Source organism: Cervus canadensis, chromosome 2 (genome assembly GCF_019320065.1).
Source record: "Cervus canadensis isolate Bull #8, Minnesota chromosome 2, ASM1932006v1, whole genome shotgun sequence".
Classification (NCBI taxonomy): domain Eukaryota; kingdom Metazoa; phylum Chordata; class Mammalia; order Artiodactyla; family Cervidae; genus Cervus; species Cervus canadensis.
Window position 1 is genome coordinate 13761113 of NC_057387.1, and position 21376 is coordinate 13782488.

General features: G+C 48.4%; 1 protein-coding gene across 3 annotated transcripts in view; it reads right to left on the reverse strand.

The window, feature by feature from the left end:
- Positions 1–3641: 3641 nt before the first annotated feature.
- SEMA4A (semaphorin 4A) overlaps positions 3642–21376 on the reverse strand; it is a 28513-nt gene continuing 10778 nt past the window's right edge. For all 3 annotated transcript variants that reach the window (XM_043453865.1, XM_043453875.1, XM_043453856.1), the window contains exons 3-15: positions 19905–20065; positions 18584–18646; positions 18215–18313; positions 17886–17991; positions 16935–17051; positions 16079–16203; positions 15742–15914; positions 14543–14693; positions 8877–9057; positions 7321–7439; positions 7054–7211; positions 5340–5440; positions 3642–4942 (exon numbers count right to left, since the gene is read on the reverse strand). In XM_043453865.1, coding sequence (XP_043309800.1) covers positions 4350–4942; positions 5340–5440; positions 7054–7211; positions 7321–7439; positions 8877–9057; positions 14543–14693; positions 15742–15914; positions 16079–16203; positions 16935–17051; positions 17886–17991; positions 18215–18313; positions 18584–18646; positions 19905–20065 — 2147 coding nt within the window. In that variant the 3' untranslated portion in view covers positions 3642–4349. The remainder of the gene's footprint in view (positions 4943–5339; positions 5441–7053; positions 7212–7320; positions 7440–8876; positions 9058–14542; positions 14694–15741; positions 15915–16078; positions 16204–16934; positions 17052–17885; positions 17992–18214; positions 18314–18583; positions 18647–19904; positions 20066–21376) is intronic.

Sequence of the window (21376 nt, forward strand, 5' to 3'; positions counted from 1 at the left end):
ACAATACAGACAGTGAATGCTGGGGAAATCTTAGGGAAAAACTAATCAGCCAGAACTAGAGCAGACTAGGAAGAGAAGGAGGAGATAGCCTCTAAATTGTGCCTAAGAGGGAGATACGGAAAGAGTATCCAGAATGATGTTGGCAGGAGGTAGAGGAGGGAAAGAGAAAACATGAGGCTCCAGGAGCCCCTGGGTCACCTGGATAAAGATGTCCAGCAGTCTTATCCTTCTCCTGGCCAAAGCACAGGAGAAGGCTAGGCTCTGGAGCTGTATATTTGACAGAGAGGGATCCATAACACTTAAAGCAGGAAGTTTCCTGTGTATCCCTTCCCTCTGAGAAGTGAAGAAATTGAGGTGCAGACAGGAAGGACTGTCCAAGTCTATTGTCAGCAGATCACAGGCAGGAGCTCAATCCTGGCCCTGTGCCCTTTCCACTGGCCCACAGCCCTTGACCTAGAGGTCATGCAGGAGCCATAAGGAGACAGTCTGGAAAGGATGCTCAGAACAGTGAAAGCCAGGCCTCAGGACAAAAGTGTCCTGGGTAATGAGAGAAGGAAAGGAGCCAACAAGGGAGAAGAAACAAAATGGGAAACCAAACACCTCCAATAAAGGATCCGTAGCAGACAGGATCTTGTGAAATCTGCACACCCATGATCCAAGCCAGGCTTCAGCAATACATGAACCGTGAACTTCCAGATGTTCAAGCTGGTTTTAGAAAAGGCAGAGGAACCAGAGATCAAATTGCCAACATCTGCTGGATCATTGAAAAAGCAAGAGAGTTCCAGAAAAACATATATTTCTGCTTTATTGACTATGCCAAAGCCTTTGACTGTGTGGATCACAATAAACTATGGAAAATGCTAAAAGAGATGGGAATACCAGACCACCTGCCCTGCCTCTTAAGAAACCTATATGCAGGTCAGGAAGCAACAGTTAGAACTGTACATGGAACAACAGACTGGTTCCAAATAGGAAAAGGAGTACATCAAGACTGTATATTGTCACCCTGCTTATTTAACTTCTATGCAGAGTACATCATGAGAAACGCTGGGCTGGAGGAAGCACAAGATGGAATCAAGATTGCCGGGAGAAATATCAATATCCTCAGATATGCAGATGTCACCACCCTTATGGCAGAAAGTGAAGAACTAAAGAGCCTCTTGATGAAAGTAAAAGAGGAGAGTGAAAAAGTTGGCTTAAAGCTCAACATTCAGAAAACTAAGATCATGGCATCTGGTCCCATCACTTCATGGGAAATAGATGGGGAAACAGTGGAAACATTGGCTGACTTTACTTTTCTGGGCTACAAAATCACTGCAGATGGTGATTGCAGCCATGGAATTAAAAGACGCTTGCTCCTTGGAAGGAAAGTTATGACTAACCTAGATAGCATATTAAAAAGCAGAGACATTACTTTGCCAGCAAAGGTCCGTCTAGTCAAGGCTATGATTTTTCCAGTGGTCATGTATGGATGTGAGATTTGGACTATAAAGAAGGCTGAGCGCTGAAGAATTGATGCTTTTGAACTGTGGTGTTGGAGAAGACTCTTGAGAGTCCCTTGGACTGCAAGGAGATCCACCCAGTCCATCCTAAAGGAGATCAGTCCTGGGTGTTCATTGGAGGGACTGATGTTGAAGCTGAAACTCCAATACTTTGGCCACCTGATGAGAAGAGCTGACTCATTTGAAAAGACCCTGATGCTGGGAAAGATTGAGGACAGGAGAAGAAGATGATAGAGGATGAGATGGTTGGATGGCATCACCAACTCAATGGACATGGGTTTGAGTGGACTCCAGGAGTTAGTGATGGAGAGGGAGGCCTGGTGTGCTGCGGTTCATGGGGTCACAAAGAGTCGGACACGACTGAGCGACTGAACTGTACTGAACTGAACTGATGCCTGATTGTGGCATTATTCTCAATAGTGAAGAAGTGAAAACTACCCAAATGTCCATCAACAGATAAGCAAACAAATTGCGGTCTATACATACAATGGAATATTAATCAGCCTCAAAAAAGGAAGAAAATCCTGTCATATGCAACAAAATGGATGAACCTGGAGGCCAGTATGGTGAGTGAAATAAGCCAGTCACACAAGATCAAAGACAAGACACCTAAAGTAGTCAGACTCATAGACAGAAAACATAATGGTGGTTGTGAGGGGTTGAGAGGAGGAGGAAATGTTCAATGAGTATCAGCTTTTAGTTTCACGAGGTGAAAAAGTTCTAGAGATCTGTTACACAACGATGGGAACATAGCTCACACACCGAACTGTATGCTTAAACTGTATGGTTTGTTGCTGTTTAGTTGCTAAGTCATGTCTGATTCTGCAACCCCATGGATTGTAGCCCGCCAGGCTCCTCTGTCCATGGGATCCTCCAGGCAAGAATACTGGAGTGGGTTGCCATTTCCTTCTCCAGGGGATGGAACCCGCATCCCTGCACTGTAAGCAAATTCTTTACCACGGAGCCACCAGGGAAACCAAAACTGTATGGTTAAGGGGGTAAATTTTATACTACCATGTTCTTTTTACCACAACTGAAAATTTTTAAAACATCTTCTAAAGAAAAAGCCATTGTAGAAGAGAGTTATGAGGAATCTAAAAAAGCGTGGATATATATTTATGTGTAACTGACTCACTTTGCTTACAGCACAAACTAACACAGCATTGTAAACCAACTATACCCCAATACACATTTTAAAAGAGTGAGCGAGCTGTGAGAAGAATATCATGGCCAAGGTGTGAAGACTACATAGAGATCAAGGCCAGTGAGAGGCTTATGAAAAATCGTGAAGAGTCATCTAAGCAGAGGTGGGGTGGGGAGCCAGACTGCAGGGGATTAAAGAGGGTGAGGGTGATGCTGGGGCTGCTGGGGGGACAGCCAGAAAGAAGCCTACCTGGTGTTCAGTAGTTAACAGGACAGAGTTAGTGAGGGTGGAGGGGGTAGACTGAAAGTGTGGAGTTGTGGGAAGGATCATTGCTTTTTTTTCCTTTGGTACAGAGAACACCTAGCACACTTGTGGGTGGAAGAAGGGAGACTCACACTGAGGAAGCAGTAAAGTGGGGAGGGCAGTGGAGGGCGTCTTGGCCTGGCCAGTGGAAGGGGCAACGCACCTGTTAGCCTTGGATGGAAAAGGGACAAACGTCATGACAGGATGGAGAGTGGGAGGGTGATAAGGGGGTGTGCACAAAGCATTTGTCAGATATTAGGAAGGATGTGGCCAGGATGGGGGTGGCTGCACGGTCTTTCTATAAATTCAGTCCTCCAAGGGTTGAAACCAACTGCTGCCGTGGGGAAGGGGGCCTGAGTAGGAGTCTCGAGCAGTGTGGGACAGCCGAGGACAGCAGCTGTGGGGCTACGGCACGGAATCCGTGATGGATGAGCTGTTGCCTGGCCAGCAGACACAGACGTGAGTTGGCCCCAAAGCCAGAGCTGGAGGTGCTCTCCAGCAGTGTCTGGAGCAGAAGGGAGGGCTCTGGGGCTGCTTGGGGGCCGGGAGGGAGCTGGCAGGGAGAAAGAGGTGGTTTGGAGCTGGAGAGAACCATCACCCCACAAACCTACTAATGTCCTCAGACTTCCTGCTCCCCTTACTTCCCACGGTCCCGGGCTGGAGTGCTTTGCTCTGACAAAAAACAGCACCAGTCACAAGCTTTGTCTTTTTAATAAAAAATAAACTGTCTGTGACAAGCAGGTTTTGAATTCCAAAACAGAGGAGGGGGAGAGAAGAGAGGTCCAGGGGTCAGCCAGGGAAAAGGAGTGAACAAGGCTCAGATTACCCCTCCCGCTCGAGCCAGGCCAGAAGGGATTAAATGTGCCCCAACTGAAGCAAGATGGAAGGAGGTGAGACTTCAGGAAAGACCTCCCAGCAGAGCTGATAAGGGGAGCTGGAGGGAGCGGCTCCCTGCAGAGTCCTGGAGAGCCCTGGGAGAGGGGAGTGTTGGTGTCCAAGGTGGCCGCTGCTTTCAGAGTGGAGTCTCCAGGTGTGGTGTGCTCAAGTGCTTGTTGTTTTAGGGTGTCCTGCAGCGGTATGTTTCTGGACAGTCCCAGGATGCCCAGAACTGAAGGATCCTCTCTGGGTCCTCCTTTCACGGCCTAGACCAGGTCTGGGGCAGCCCCTCCTTAGAGAGGCCACATGCTCGGTAGAAGCAAGTTCCACAGAGGAGCCAGGCCGCTGTGCCCAGCCTCGCTGAGTGCTCTCAGTGGCACAGAATGGCAGAGAAGGTCCTCCGGTGGGGGAAAAGTGGTCTTTGGTGCTACTCCCACCCTAGTCAGGAAGGAGCAGCTCCCGGCTCCCCCAGCCAATGGCCGGGCGCCCTGCCCTATCCAACAGCCCCAGCCTGTACCCGGAGTTTAAGCCACCTCTGTGCCCTGGAGGTTGTTGTCGGCGTCCATATCACTGGCAGAGGTCCTGCTTTCCTTGGGGGTTTGGAGGCAATGCTCGCTGCTCAGTGGGGCTTTCTCCCGGGGTGGCAGGGTCCCACAGCCTTGGACTTTGCCCCGGGCTCGGAGTGCCCCCAACGGGGATACAAGGAAGGTGATGAGGGCTCCTGAAAGCACCAGGGCGAGGAGCACAGTGACGGTGAGGAAGTGGGGCCAGTAGGACTTCGGGGCAGCCAGGGCGGCCCCACCGCCAACCCTGGTCAGCGGGGCCTCCATGCGTTCCCGGGGAATGCCCGCTAGTTTGGGATCCAGGGCCAGGGGCTGGTCCTGGCTGTGCACCCAGTAGGAGACCACAGGGTGGGAGAAGTCATTCTCGGTGGCCCAGCACTGATAGAGACCCCCCGCCCCATCTCGCAGAAGCAGCAAGAGGGAGCCATTGTAGACTGTGGAAGAGGCCTCTGGGATGGCTTCTAGCCCATGACTCCAGTGGTAAGAGGCCAGAGCCGAGCTCTGGGGACAGGGGAGCTCCAGGAAGGAGTTGGGGACAGCCAGGACTTCTTTAACTGTAGGGGAAGGAAAGGGGCCAAGGGTTAAGGGGAGAATGCAGGCCCCGACATTTGGGGCCCCATTCCCGTCTCCAACTTCTATTTCAAGCCCTAACCTCAACTCTGATCCCTTTCCTGTCTCCAGTCTGGGCCCCAAACTAACTGACTCCATCAGTCCATCTGACTCCAGTCCATCTGACTCCAGCTCTGACACCAGAACCAATTTCAACCCCAGTCCTGAGTCCCAGCTTAGGATTCCTATCCCTCCGCCCTACAGCTGACATTCAAATCCATCCCAACTCTGGGTATTCAGTTCTCAAGCCAGGCAGATGCTGAGGGGAGAAATTGATGCAGGAGTGTCCCCACCGCTGGAAGTCCTCCCTAGCCTTTGCACCTTCTCTGGCCCCACACTCACTGATTTGGGGGCGACTCCAGCGCCCTAGACTCCTGCCCATGGGGCCACCGGCACATGCCCACTCTGGGTTCCCTTGCTTCATGTCCTGCTTCCAGTGCTTCCTGAGGAGGGAAAGCAAAAATTATCCCTTGAAACAGGCAAGAGTGGGAAGAGAAGGGAGCAAGAGAGGGAAGTGCAATGGGGAGAAAGATGCATTGGGGAGACATGGTAGAATAGAGATCAGGGGAAGAGACGCCCAGGGTGGGCTGAAACAGCTCAACAATGCCTGGTGCAACTCCATCCCTGGAGAAGGCCCCAGAGGCTGGGGGCAGTCTTGGAGGAGATGTGTTAGTATTAGGTTGATGAAAACGTAATTATGGTTTTTGCATTGCTGAAATTTGCCATTTGGTATTGGACTACATTCTTAATAAAGGTGGTTATGTTACACATCATTTTAATGTATATATTTTGCTTTATGTTTTTTGCTAATGACTTATTACTTGATGTTTATTGCATATTTATTTTGGACTATGGAAATAATATTAGACAAAAAGCAAATTTGAGTAATTTTCTTACTCGAGCTCAAAATGGGTCATAAAATGGCAGAGACACCTCGCAACATCAACAACGCATTTGGCTCAGGAATTGCTAACGAACGTACAGTGTGGTGGTGGTTCAAGAAGTTCTGTAAAGGAGCAAGAGCCTTGAAGATGAGAGTGCAGTGGCCGGCCATGAAAGTTGACAACGACCAATGGAGAGATCGTTGAAGATGATCCTCTTACAACTACACAAAAAGTTGCCAAAGAGCTCCATGTTGACCATTCTACGGTCGTTCAGCATTTGAAGCAAATTGGAAAGATGAAAAAGTTCAGTAAGTGAATGCCTCACGCGCTGACCGCAAATCAAAAAAATCGTCATTTTGAAGAGTTGTCTTCTCTTATTTTACGCAACAACAAGAAACCGTTTCTCGATCAGATTGAGATGTGTGATGAGAAAAGAAAAGTGGATGGTATACTATAATCAGTGACTACCAGCTCGGTGGTCGGACCAAGATGAAGCTCCAAAGCACTTCCCGAAGCCAAACCTGCACCAAGAAGAGGTCATGGTCACTGTTTGGTCAGGACCTTTTTTGGTGCAAATTCGGCTTTGGGAAGTGCTTTTGAGCTTCTTTTTGGTCCAACCACTAAAAGTCTGATCCACTACAACTTTCTGAATCCTGGCGAAACCATGACATCTGAGAAGCATGCTCAGCAAATCGACGGGATGCGCTGAAAACCGCAACGCCTGCAGCCAACATTGGTCAAAAGAAAGGGCCCCGTTCTCCACAACAACACTCAGACACATGCCACACAACCAACACTTCAGAAGCTGAACGAATTGGGCCACAAAGTTTTGCCAAATCCACCATATCCACCTGACCTCTTGCCAACTGACTACCACTTCTTCAAGCAACTTTTCGAAGGGAAAATGTTTCCACATCCAGAAGAAAATGGTTTCCAAGAGTTTGTCGAATCTTGAAGCACAGATTTTTATGCTACGGGAATAAACCAACTTATTTCTTATTGGCAAAAATGTATTGATTGTAACAGTTCCTATTTTGATTGGTAAAGATGTGTTTGAGTCTAGTTAAAATGATATAAAATTCACAGCCCCAAACCGCAATTACTTTTGCACCAACCTCACAGCACCTGGAAAGAGAGAGATCAGAAGCACACACTGGGGAACCGGCACTCACAGGATGGGGGTGGGCAGGAGGCGGCAGGTTTGAGACTCAGGGTCCCAGGCACAGTGAGGGTCCCGGGCAAGGACACAGTCCATACAGCTCTCGTAGACACTACAGTTGGCTCGAGGAACCTTCCAGATGCCTCCTGAGAAGCCTGCAAACACTGCTCCCTGGAAAAGAGATGAAGCCTGTCGAGTCACCCTGCCACACCTGGTACGGACCTGGCACCCAAGGCCTACCCCACCTGAGACCCCATCTGAGGGTCAGGCCGTTTCCCACCTGGGTAGGGGCTAGCTGCAGGTTGCGAACAGGTTCAGGGTCAGGGAACAGCTGAATCTCCTCCACCAGATAAGCACTGCGGTTCCCACTCACCACAGCCTTGTGGAGGGAGCCTGTGCCTGTGGAGAGAGAGAGAACTGAAATCACCTAACCTCTCATGCTCCCTCTTTGACTCCAGGTGGCCTCCCCAGCTGTCAGAAAGTTCCTTCTGGGACTTCTCTGGTGGCCCAGTGGTTAGGTCTTTGGGCTTCCATGCAAGGGGTGCTGAATTGATCCCTGGTTGGGGACCTAAGATCCCACACGCCTTGAAGCCAAAAAAAGAAAGAAAGAAAGTTCCTTCTGAAGTATGCACTGGACACAGATCTGTCAGACCATTTCCTTCCGTTGCCACGGAGACGGAGCTCTCCTAACCGGCTGGAAATCCCTTGCCTCTGAGTCCTTCCTTGGAAACTGCCTGATAAAACTCCAGCCCTAGAGGAACCGAACTATCCCCTTTCTTCATGGATATGTGGACTTTTAATCAGTTCTGTAGAAAATCACATCTCCAGCCTCCCTCACTTCGGTCAAGTGTCTCTACTCAAAGTTCAGTGAGATCTACCCCGACCACCCTTTAAAAAATTACTACCTCCCCAACAAGCATTCCTGACCACCCCACCACACTGTTCTATTTTCTGATCTCATAATGTACCAAGTAATCGTCTCCTTCAGTATGTTTATCATCTGTCTCCATGCACTCCGAAAGGAGCTAGCTTTTTGTCTGTGTCGTTCGCAACTGTGTACTCAATATAGGCACAGCTGAAGTCCTAAAAGAAAGCATGAACCTGATGGGTTTCTTCTACTAAAGCTCAAGGTCATCCACCTTAGCCAGGCCCTCAAAACACATGTTTTGCAGTCTTCCCCATCCCCCCACAGACCGTCTCTCCTTTCCATCTTCTGAAATCTGCCTTTTCCATCCCTCGGTCGCCACCGCTCATGACCTTGTGTTCTCCTATTTCATAGAAAACACAAGAGCCTTCACCTAAGAGCTCCTTCTACTTCCTGCCCATCTTCTCCCTCCCCAAGTCTATACACTCCTCCTCTATCCTTCCTTGCTCTTCACCTTTCTAGCATGGTTTCCCCCATAAGGTAAATAAATAAGATAAACAGCTCTTGCTAAGGTCACCAAAACCCTTTGTGCTTCTCTACCCCACTAGACTGAAAGTTCAGAAAAGTTAGGGATGGGGCTTTTTGGTCCCCCTACTATATTTTCAGAGCCTAGCTGGGTGCCAGGCACAGCGTAGGTGCTCAGATAAACATTTGCTACTTCAGGATAACCTAGAGGGGTGGGATGGTGGGGAGTCCAAGAGGGAGGGTTATATGTATATGTATAGCTGATTCACACTGTTGTACAGAAGAAACTAACACAATATTATAAAGCAATTACCATCCAATTAAAAAAAGAAGAAAACATTTGTTGAATGAATGCATGAGTGAATGAACTCAAGGTCTCCCTCCTCAACCTGAGTTGCAACCCTGGCTCCAGTCCCTTGAGGGGTGGCCTGGAGCCCTCTACTCACTGGTGCCCAGGTACATGACCAGATGGCTCTGCCCGTCGATGCCCTGGGCTGTCTCCACCGCAAGCCAAGTGTACTCTACACCAGCCTTCACCAGCAGGGGTGTCCCCACCACTGGCTCATCCATCAGGAAATGGTCCTTCATGAAGGTCAAGGCTTTATCAGAGGAGGGGCCCTTGGAGCACTGAAGGGGGAAGGAGGCAGATCAGGTCAGCTTTCTCCTTCCCTTCAACTCACCTCTGCGCTCCCTCCCTCCCCCTTGGCTAATCTCCTTTGCCTCCCTCCCTCTTGGCAGTCCTCATTTCAGGATTGTGATTAAAGCTGGACTCTGGAACTGCCTGGCTTTAAAACCCAGCGTCTGAATTCAGCATGTCTGAGGTTCCTTAACAGTGAAATGGGCCTATTACCAACACATCACAGAATTGCTATGAGGATGCAAACGAATTGCATGAAAAGTAATTAGAACAGTACTTGGCATGAAGTAAGTCCTTGATAAGCATTAGCTGTCATTATTTCTATCCATCATCCCCGTCACCAAGGATGCCTGGCCACCAGCAGAAAGTAGGGGTGAGGATCCCCTGCAGGCAAGAACCACCCTGAACTCATGTCTGTAGGCCCAGGCTTAGCATAGGGCCTAGTACTCAGTTGGGGCCCAATAAATGTTCACAGAGTCAGTAGCGGAATGCAGTCTGCCACAAAAAGGGGTGGTGTAGCAGGGAATATTCTGCATCATGGGTTGGCATGAGTTGGATGCACGACTCGGGGAGAGTCCCTTCTCCATTCTGGGCCTTCTTTTTCTTACCCATAAAATGAGGGGGTTGGACCGGCTGTTCTTGAAAGGCCCTGCCAACAACAGCATATTGTGGCTCTGGGACACCTGTGTCTTGATCTTTGGTCACGATTCTTGTCCTCCCTTTTCAACAGCACTGTCTTAACACCAGCCACAACTGTGTCACCTACATGCTGTGTCCTCAGACAAGTTACCCTACCTCTACGAGCTGCAACTTCCTATCTGGAAAGTGACGTAATAGCATCTGTATCTCATTTAGATGCCAGAATGAGCACATGTACCTACTCTCACTTCCTCCCAAAGGGATTTTTTTTTTAAAAGACATATGAGAACATGAGAGGAGGCAAAAGCAGCCACATTTGGGAAGCTGGAAAGCAAATGAACAAAAGGGAAAAGACTTAGCAGGAAAAAAGAATCTTTCTAAGCCAGCTCAGGCTTAAATTCTGATTTATAAGGCAGAATTTCTGAAGTTCATAAATTAGTGGCCTCAGTCCCCTCTGGAAACGGGGCAAAAGAAAGGCTATATTTGAAAATCTATTAAGAAGCAGGCAGATTTCTTCCCAGCTCCATGCAGCTGACTGACTGTCCCTTCCATACCCTGGCCCAGGACTGGAGGTTTATTCTCTAGAGAGGATAAGGCAGAGGGACTCTGGTTGGAGGACAGCAGAAGGGTGACATACCATGATGAAGGCAGGGGATTAAATGCAGGTAGACACAGTACCTGCTGAGACTTTTCCCCCACCCCCAGCCTTTCTTCCCCATGACTCCCAGATCCCAGGAGCCGGACCGCCTCACTCCAAGAGAAGACTAGAAGAATCTGCTCCAGGAAAACTCACTAAAGGCCCAAAAGGAAAGACTTAAAGATACTGATATTGAAGGTCTCCAGTAAAGCAGCCTAGCCAGACCATTCTCAGTGGAGTTATCATGGAGTTCAAGTTGCCAAGTCATACCCAGGGTGCAGAGTTTCCACACCTTCAAGGCCCCCTCCCTCTTAACTCTGAGTAGATAGCAAAGGATGACCAAATATGTGAGTGAAATCATAGACATGAAAGACATAAAAAACAGAGACATGGAAAAAAATGAATAAACCTTAAGAGGAAACAAATGATTCAGAGAAAAGAAAACTTTACAGCAAAGTATCATTACTACCTTAAGAGTATGAAAATATGAAAATATGAAAAAATGAAAATATGAAAAAAGTATGAAAATAGCATACCCATGAAACAAGAACATACATAATGCTTCAGAAGAGAAGTTCTTATCCCAAAGAATGCAGCCAGAGATTATAAATGTCCTGAAAGAAGACCAAACTAATACAAGTTTTTATTTTGCGCCCCAAAGTCAAACTTTAAGAGCAACTTTTTATGATGAAGTTTCTAGATCCAAACACCAACCAATTTATAGAAACTACTTAAACTCCACCACAGCAATGCAAAATCATCAAGATCCAGACTGTGGGAAATTCTATATAACAAATAAATTGTAAGAGAGAGAAAGAATTTGGAAAGGGAACATAAAGACTAAAAGAGACTGAAAAGAACAACCAATCCAAATTTACAGATCTTGTTTGGATTTTGATTTCAAAAACAAACTATATTAAAAAAAAAAAAAAACCCTTATGATATCTATGAAACTATTAGAAATTTGAATACTTTTGCATATTAGATTAAGAAACTATTATTAATTTGGGTGGGGTGGGGGGCTTTCCTGGTGGCTCAGATGGTAAAGAATTCACCTGCAAGGCAGGAAACCTGGGTTCGATCCCTGGAGAAGGGAGTGGAAACCCACTCCAGCATTCTTGCCTGGAAAAGCCCACGGACAGGGGAGCCTAGCGGGCGGCAGTCCATGGGGTCACAAAAAGTCAGACACATCTGAGTAACTAAACATGCACGCATGCATCATTTTTTTGGTATAATAATGGAACTATACGTTATTTTTTTCAAAGCCCTTATCTTTGGTGATACATACGAAAATCATTATGGATGAGGTAATGGGTAACCCTGAAGGTATGCCCATTGAAAACCTGTGAGTGTGACTTTATTTGGAGAAAGGGTATTTGTAGATACAATTAAAAATCTCAAGACGACTCATTCTGGATCACACTGGGCTCTAAATCCAATGACACGTGTACTCAGAAGAGAAGAGGAGGAGTCACACAGAGAGAAGGCAACGTGACAACAGGGGCAGAAACTGGAGTGAGGCTCCTACAAGCCAGAGGTCACCAAAGACTGCCCGCAGCCAAGGCAGGGGTGAGGCTTAGAGCAGATTCTCTCCCAGGGCCTCCAAGAGGACCCAACCTCGACTGCAACTTTGATTTCAAACCCCTGGCCTCCAGAATTGTGGAAAAACAAATTTCTGTGGTTTTACACCAAGTTTGTGGTGATCTGTTATGGCAGTCACAGGAAACTAACACAGATGAAATGATGCCCAGAATTTGCTTCAAAAAATAAGAGGGGAAGTGAGTGGGGTAGAGATGAAGTGGTCTGCTTGGCAAGGAGTTGTGCTGGCTGATGGGTGTATAGAGGTTCATTATACTATTCTGTCCACTTTTTTTTTTTTTTTCTGTCCACTTTTTATATGTTTAAAATTCTCTATAATAGAACATATTTACAGAACATCTACAAAACTCAAAAAATCTAGGAAATTAAATATGTTAGCAGAAATTAAAAATCTGACAGAAAGATCAGAAGATAAAATTGAGATACTCTCTTAGAAAGTAGAACAAAACCAAAGACTTGGGAAAATTCCTAAAAAGGATTTAAAACGTTACAGGACCAACCAATCCCGGGGGTTCAGAAAGAAGTGAGAAAACATTCTAACAGTAGAATATCCTCTCCATGAAGAAAGAGATTTTTCTTTTCTTCACTACTATATCTTCATTGCCTACAACAGTGACAGGTGACCTTAAAAAATATGTGTTAAGTGAAAAGGTAACAGTTCAAGAAAACTTCTTAGAACTGAAAGAACTAAATTTCCAGGTATAAGGGGCAAAGTAAACGCCCAGACAATAAATGAACAAAATCCCATCAAGGCACAATATCATGAAATTTCAAAATAACCAGCAACACAAAAAAGGTACTACAAGATTTCAGAGAGAAAAACAGATGATATTCAAAGCTTTGGGGATCAGAATAGCTTCAGACTTCTCAAACAGTAGCAATGTAAACTAGAATATAATAGAGGATGCCTTCCAAGTCTGAAAGGAAGATTATTTTTTCCTAGAATTAAAATAGATACAACTAGGCAAACTATCAAAGGTGAATGTAGAATGAAGACATTTTCAGACATTCAGGGTCTCAAAAAAATTTAGTATATGTGCTGCCGAAGCGAGCTCAGGGTCTCAAAAAAATTTACCTGCTGTGTATTCCTTTCCAGGAATTTACAGAGGCCATCCTGGTGGCTCTAGTGGTAAAGAACCCACCCGCCAGTGTAGGAGACATAACAGACATGGATTTGATCCCTGGGTTGGGAAGATTCCCTGGAGGAAGACATGGCAACCCACTCAGTTTTCTTGCCTGGAGAATCCCATGGACAGAGGAGCCTGGCAGGCTATAGTCCATAAAGTTGCACAGAGTTGGACACAACTGAAGCAGCTTAGCACCCACTCACCCATCCTCCACTAAAATAAGACAGTGAAAGAAAGAAAAAATAGGAATTTGTGGGATGCAAGAAACACCAGATTATCACAAGAAAGAGGTAAAGGGGATGCCCAGAATGATGAGGAAGGGAGCTTCCAGGGTGTCAGCTGTGCTCCGGAAGTACATGAGACAAAGATGAAGTCAAGACTGCAGCAGATAGAAAGGATTTCCAGGAAAACAAAATTCTTAGACTACCAAACGGGTCTGTTTTCAAAAGAGATTCAGATAATTGAGGTAGAGTTTGGGGTTGAATTAAAGATAAGAGCTTAGAAAACAAAGCCAAAAAAAAAAAAAAAATTAAGATAATTACTAACCCCAGGGAAAACTTTTTAAACTATGCAAAAAGGAAAAATAATCATGGCCTTCTACATGGCTCAGTTGTGAGTAATGAATCATAATATAAATACTGGCCTGACCAAACTGATTATAATCCAATGCTGGGAGATAAGAGGTGGGTACAGCGGTGTGCTGGTAAGGCTGCTCTGGGGTGATGATTTAAAGTGTTTGCTGATTTCCATAATGTATTATTCCCACCATGGTTAATTTCAAGCTACCAATGTAATGTTACTGAACTCGGATTTGGAAAGAGATGCACAAAGGCTTCTTGCTAGTTGCTGCAAGTCAGCTTCAGCTCATCACTGAGTGTGGATGGCGATGGGGCGACACGGTTAAATTTTCACCATCCACAATGGGAATTCAATAGATGCTGCCTGAAATGGAAGCATCAAGGAATAGCAATAAACATATTTTGAGATTTGGAGATAAAATCAAAAGAATCAGCTAAAAGAGTTGAAGGTGACTGTCTCTAGAGAGGGAAAAGTGCTGAGGAGAGGAAACTGGGCTGTTGTTTGTAACCAACCATGTAAATCTATGAGTCTTAAATGTTGTACATATACAACTCCAATACAAAAGCGGAAGTTAAATAAGAAATGCAGATGAAGAGGCCCAAGAAAGTCCTTGGCACAGCTTGTGCTCTCTTGTTTTTTTCAGTGATATACCCAAATATATGGCGCACACTTAGCTGGGCTGTAGGGGTGCTATTCTGTGTTTAGGACGGGGTTGGACACCATGGATGTGGAATGTGGGCAGCTGGAATGGGTGAGTATCTGAGCAGACAGGACGTGGGGGTGTGGGGAGCACTAGCATTTATGGGGCACTATCATGCTGTGATAGGTGCTTTGACACGCATATTATATGTCTGGGGGAGGCGGGCTTTGCTCAGTGGCATGGATAATACTCACACTGCCTGGCCGTGGACTGATATCAGGATATTCATAAGTAGTCCAGCGTGAAGTCTCTTTGTCCAATTCCTTATACTTCCCCTCAAAGACTTTCTCGATGTCCTTGAGTGAGAATGCACAGACAGCAGAGGTCCTGGTCCCACCAACCTGCCTGGAGACAGCCAGAGAGGACATTGTCTGCAACCTCCTCTGCTATACCAGGAAGCTCCCCCTCCCACCTTGGCCCACTTTTGGTGAAAAACCCCAGAAGGGCAGGACTATGAAGGGCTGGGTCAGTCCCCAGCTGAGGCGGTAAGAGAGTCCCAGACTTTATCTCATTTTAGGATCTGAGGTGTGGTTATCCTTAATGAGAATTAATTTGGGCTCAGGCCCTGGGGCGTCTCCCGCCTGGCCTGCCCAGACTGAACCTCCATGGGAGAAGCAATGTAGCCAGCTCCCGGACAGGCTCCAGATGAAGCTCTCCTCCCTGGGGGTTCGGTGTATTCTTGGTCCTCAGATAACCAAACAAAACCCAACTACAAGACTATTTTTATTCCTTCCGCCCTGGTCTGTGGAGACAAAAGCTCTATCTCTATTGTTTCCTTTTAACCTGACTGTGGCATAAACCATATTCTCAGTTCTGTAAGCCACAGATACCAGACCCTGCTTACAACAGATATCTTTGGTACCTGACACATTGTCAGCAGATGACCAGACCACAGCAAATAAGTCTCAGTCTCCAAGCAATGACTTTATTTTTATCTTATGTTGTTGATGGTGTTTCGCTCTGTGCTACAACCACTAGGAAGTTCACAGCTACATGTGTCCCAACATCCCCAACTGTATAAGTGATAAACATCTGTAACCTGCTGACTTGATCCCTGGGTTCTCTTATTCTCCTTTTATTTTCATTTCCTCATAGGTTTATTTTATTTTAATGTTTGCCTTTTGTAAGCTGCCTCCTATCCTTTTTGGAACCAGGCAGAACATAAACTAATAAGAACCTTTCTGAGCATTATTTTCTCTATCTACATTAAGCCCTACATTAAGGGTGTGAGTCAAATACCTGGGAGATGGTGATGATCAAATGTCTTCATATGTGAAGTGTGGAGTTTGTGCTTCGCTCACATCAGTTCCTACCCTCCCTGGTGGGCCAGGGCGAGACGGGGGCTGACCCCAAATCCCACTTCCAACCCCCACATTCTCGCCTAGCTGCTCACCACTGAGAGGTAAAGACTGCGTAGACACGGGGATCGGTGGAGGAATTGTCTGCCAGCAGGACAGCGTGACGGATGACGTTGAAGGGAAGTTGTTCCGGCTGGGTGCAAAGCAGCTGGGCCTTTAGGAAGGTGGTCCACTTCTTCTGCAGCAACTTCTCGCCACCCACATCATTCTAGGGGCGCAGTCTGAGTCAGAGGGTCCCCCGACTGCCCACGCGTGACCACGCCCTCTTACCCCCGCCTCACCCCCATTGGACCCTAAGCGCCCAGCCCCGCCTCTGCCATCTCCCCCATTGGCTTCTCCACGGCCAGCCCCGCCTCCCACCAGGCTGTAGACCTTGCAGACTCTGGCCACCCGGGAAATGTGAAGCTTCTCGAAGAACTCAAACTCGCTGGCTGTCTCCTCGAAGAAGAAGTAGACGACCTGGGTGGAAGGGATGGCTGCCACGAAGGAGGCGTCCGCTGCAGGGGAAGGGCAGATAGGCTAAGAGACGGAGCACCTAGGTGCCCCGGTTTCCCCTTTGTGAAAACCCTTGACTCTGAAGATCAGGAGGTACTATGCTCCAGATCCACAGCTGGTCGAGGCCTGGCCATGGGGTAGGGGGAGGTACTTTAATTATTTACATAAGATGAAAGCTTCACGGGTTTCCCTGGTGGCTCAGTGGTAGAGAATCTGCCTGCCAATGCAGGAGACAAGCATTTGATCCCTTGTCAGGGAAGATCCCACGTGCAGCCTCTAAGCCTGTGGGCTTCAACTATTGAACCTGTGCCCCACAGCCAGAGAGATCCACAACCACTGCGAGCCCATGTGCTGCAACTACTGAAGCCTGCCTGCTCTAGAGCCTGTGCTTCCCGACAAGAGAAGCCACCGCAATGAGAAGCCCCTGCACTGCATGCAGCTAGAGAGTAGCCCCTCGCTCGCCACAAACAGAGAAAAGCCTGCGCAACTGCAAAGACCCAGCACAACCAAAATTTTAAAAAAATTTAATAGTTTTTTCAAAAAGATGCAACCTTCCCGGGACAGGAGCCCTATCTTCTTCCCTGCAGTACCACCAGTACCTAACAGTACGACCTTGCACATAGTGTGCCTCAACCCATGAGAGCTGAGTGAATTAACAGCAGTTCAGAGTGCCAGGTGTCCGGGACTTGGAGATGGGGGCCAGACCTGTGCTGGGTGGGGCTGAGGTCCTTACATTGCAGCCAGCAGAGGAAACTGTCCGTCTTGAGGACAGGCTGGGGTCCCAGAGTGCGCAGCAGGATGGGCTCACTGCCCAGGAAGTTGTTCATGGTGCCGGAATAGAGCATCCCATCTAATGTGAGGAGAGGAGGGGGGACCTTGTCAGTTGGAGGGCGCCCCTGCCCTCCTCAGATCTGCCTCTGACTGGGCCCAGCATTCACGTCAGTCTCTGGCCTTCTTCACTTGTTCTGCACCTTCCCGTGGAGGCCCAAAGCCCAGCTCGCAGCCCAGCCTGAGCACTGTTCTGAGGTCCTTCTCCCACAGGGACTGGCCAACTTTGTGGCCTCCAGTGTTTTGGCCCTTTTCCAGCCTTTTCTGGCTCCTCCCTCCCATACCCAGCTGAACCACTTGCCAGTTAGAATCACTCATTGTTTCCCCAGGATGGCTGTGTCTTGTATCTACACATGAGGGCCTACCCTTTTCTTCCTGGAACACTTTCCCTGCCCATCTACCTGTCTTTCAAGGTCCCACTCCGTCAAAGGCCACCGCCTTCAGGAAGCCAGGGGGTGGGGGGAGTCTGTGATGGTTTGTGTCCAGGAGGGCACAGCACCATGATTTCCTCTTTGCAATCCCTATGTTTCCCAGCACAATGCCTGGCACACCAGAGGGGGTGTTCCTACAGAGCCTGCTTGTTGAACAAATGGTGACTCTCAGGCCTCTTCCCTGTCTGAGACCCTTCCAGGACCCTCCTACCTCTGTGCATCGCTCCACATCCATCTTGCCCCACCTCCTTTGTGGCAGCTTCAACTGGCTGGGGTACCTGATTCTCCCTCTGATTTTATGCTCTGAGGCTCCCGGCTTCCCCTCCCTTTGTCCTCTTGCCTTTCAGGAAATTGTCAGATTCCCTGTGTCACAGAGTGACCGGAGAAAGCAGTTGTTGGGATGGACCAGGGAACCTGATACTCACCTGCCATGACAGCCGTGTGCTTATGGGTGGGGTCGAAGGGGCTTTGGCCTTTCCCCTCCACAACCCCGTCCTCCGAGATGGGCAACAGTTTGGAATCTTGGAGTTCCTAGAGGGGGGGAAGTGGCTGGGGGGGCCAGAACGCCAGAGTCTCACATCTGGGAAAGGAGGGGCATGAGGGAGGAAGGGGAGGGGATGCAGAGGAAAATTGACCTGGAGCTCGGAAGCTCACAAGGACCCTGGGCTGCAACATCAGAGTTTTTCAGAGCTGCAGAGGATGAGCTGGGGGTGGAGGTGAGGTGGGGCCTGAGAGCCAGCGCCAGATAACTCACAATGAAGGTACAAGCAGGGCTGAAGGCGAACGTGCCACAGGCGTAGAGGTGGGTGGCGTTGAAGGATACCAGGACACGAATAAAGTTGAAACACTGTGACTGGGGGAGATAGACATTTCAGGCCTCCAGGACACTTGCCCCAGACTCCCGGCCCCTGGAGGACTGCTCCCTCACTCGAGAAGGGCTGGGCAATGCTGAGGCAGTCCCCATAGGTCTTTATAGAACAGCAGGCCACGTGATCATGAACCTATAGAACACCATCACTCAAACAAGTGTCCTCTGCTGCCTGCCGCACCTAAGGTCATCTAGTGATGGCCTGGGGACACCAGGGTTCTCTCCCAGAGCCCCAATATCTCCACCCCTACTTACCTCATTGCTCTTCCTCTTAAAGGCACATTCACTCTTTTTTCTGTCACTGGCTGGCCAGGGTATCTGAAGTAGGGCATTGGGAAAGGGGAGATGAAGGGAATGAGATCTTGAGCTCTGGCTCTGACATACCACCCCCTCCTTGGCTCTGGTGTGAAATCACCAGCAGGCATAATGGTTAGTTACATGCTGGTCGGCTGTAAGAACCTCACTTTGTGACCCTGGCTATTACTCTAATGATACTGATATTCATGAGGACACAGCTCCATGTTAGAACATGGTCAATGGAATCAGACCTGAGCTTGCACCTAGACTCAGCCACTTACTGGTTGAGTGATCTTGGTCAATGGCACAAATTTCTGTATGTAAAGCACCTAATGCCATGCATGGTATACAAAGCAGCAGCTGGAAACAAAAAACACATTTCCTGGGGAAATTGTTAAAAATGTTCAGTTCCTCACACCTCAGAGAAACTGTATTTTTAATCCACATCCCATATGTGCAGGTGGCCCACAGACCACACACTGAGCAACACAAACTGTGTTGAGATGCTCAGTAATTGCTTGCTCGCTCCCTCCCTTTTTGCCTTCCTTCTCCCCTTCTCCCTCACATTCCTGTGAGTAAGGTGACTATAATTTAACACAGAAGCTTCAGTGATTTCTTCCAGTGGGTGGATATCACATTACTGATACAATTTGAGTCAATGTTTCTCTCATATATCAATTTCCATATCAGTCTTTTAGCAATTAGTATTGGGGCTTCCCTGGTAGCTCAGCTGGTAAAAAAATCCGCCTGCTAATGCAGGAGACCCTGGTTCGAATCCTGGGTCGGGAAGGAGACCCTGGAGAAGGGATAGGCTACCCACTCCAATATTCTTGGGCTTCCCTGGTGGCTCAGCTGGTAAAGAATCTGCCTGCAATGCGAGAGACCTGGGTTCAATCCCTGGGTTGGGAAGATCCCCTGGAGAAGGGAATGGCTACCCACTCCAGTATTCTTGCCTGGAGAATTCCATGGACTATCCACGGGGTTGCAAAGAGTCGGACATGACTGAGCAAATTTCACTTTGTCGATTTCCATATCAGCCATTTTAGCAATTAATATTATTCAACCAGTATTCATGGTACCAATGAAGTGTGAGGCCACTATCGTGTTTCTTGTCTGTCATAAAAATCATACATATATATGTCTATACCAAGAACTGCTGATCATTGCTGATTATAGATAACAGCAAATTGGGTGGTTATTCACTCATAGGCAGCCCAGGCACAGGGCAGCTGTCAGCCCCCTCTTCACTTCCAGCCCGCACCCTTTCCCTGGCTCTCACCATGTTCTTCAGCCTTGGCACCCCAGGATCCTCGATATTCAAGGCCAGAATGGCCTCTCGAGTCCCCACATAAAGAGTGCCTCCATCATCACTCAGGAGCAGAGTGTCAAAGTCCTGGAGGCCCTTTTGGTGGAAGAAGCTAAGAGCTCTGCGTCCATCCCCTGTTGAGAGGTGGTGAGAAGGGGTGAGTGATGAGAAGGCAGTGGGCAAGCAGCTGATTTCTGAGAGAAAAGAAGGGGAAGCAAAGGGTTGGCAGAGTGTGCTCCCCCCACCTTCGCAGCCAGACCCACTCTTCAGCAGCAGATCCCTGCTTTGCCCCACCCTGCTGACAGCCTAGGAGCATTGGGCGCTGAGCTCGTAGTGGAGAGGAAAGACAACCGGAGACAGGGTAATAACAGACTGGGACAGACAGAAGGTGGCCCACACTCAAGAGACAGACAAAGGGACAGGAAATAAAGTGAGGCACAAGGGATGTTCTTCCAGGCCTAGGGGGCTGCGGCGGGGAGGACACGTCAATCCTCACAGGCGGGGAGGGCAGAAAGCAGATAGACAGACAGGAAGGTGTTGGCAGTGACAGGAAGGTGTTGGCAGCCACAAACAAGAAGGCTAGAGGTAGACAGGACTATGTGTCAGAGTGACTGTGGGTTGTAGAGGTCCCACTCACCAACCCCACTTTCCTTCCCTGCTCTATAGGAAATTTCCACTGCAAGAACCACTGCCATAGGTGGAACAGAAAGAAAATGTTTTTCTCCTGAGTTTCCTGCAGGCGCCTGGGGATTTTGGCTGGCTGTGGGAGATTCCCTGAGGTCTCCCCACCACTGTGATGTGGCAGAGGTGGGCGTGTGTGCCCGGTCCCCTGGTACATCGGACCCCTGGCACATCAGCGTGGAGAGATGAGCTTCTCAAACTCTCTCTCATGAGCACATTTGCACTTTCGCATTAGCGGACTGATCAGCTAACTGTTAGCTCTGGAGGCTCAGAGAATCTTAGTACCACCGGCAAAGAGGAGTTGGGGAAACATGTGGCAAGGTGCCAGAGAGGCTGGCCTCCCCAGAGCTGTATAAACCCCTCTGTCACTGAACTGATCACCCTCAAGTATGGTTATGTGACGGCCCACCTGCCTGCCCCTGGAGACCATCAGCACCTCGGGGGCAGGGTTTACGCTGTAAGCCCAGCACCTAACACAGGGGAGGTCCTTCCATCAACGGGCAACATGCATTTCCTTTACCACATTGCCCCAGAAAGATGCTAAAGACTCAGCCATGCCCAGGAGACCCTGCCCCTACAACTCTGACAGGGCCCATGTCCTATCCTGAGTCTTTTCCCTGGAGATGGAGGGCCAGCAGCCCCCACAGCCTCAGTAAGACACCAGTGAAGCTGTGCCTACAGGGTCCCAGGGCCCATATCCCAGCCAGGCTACTCTGGGTTCTTAGATTCCTGGTGTCCGCAGTATTGGACACAGCGTGGTCCAG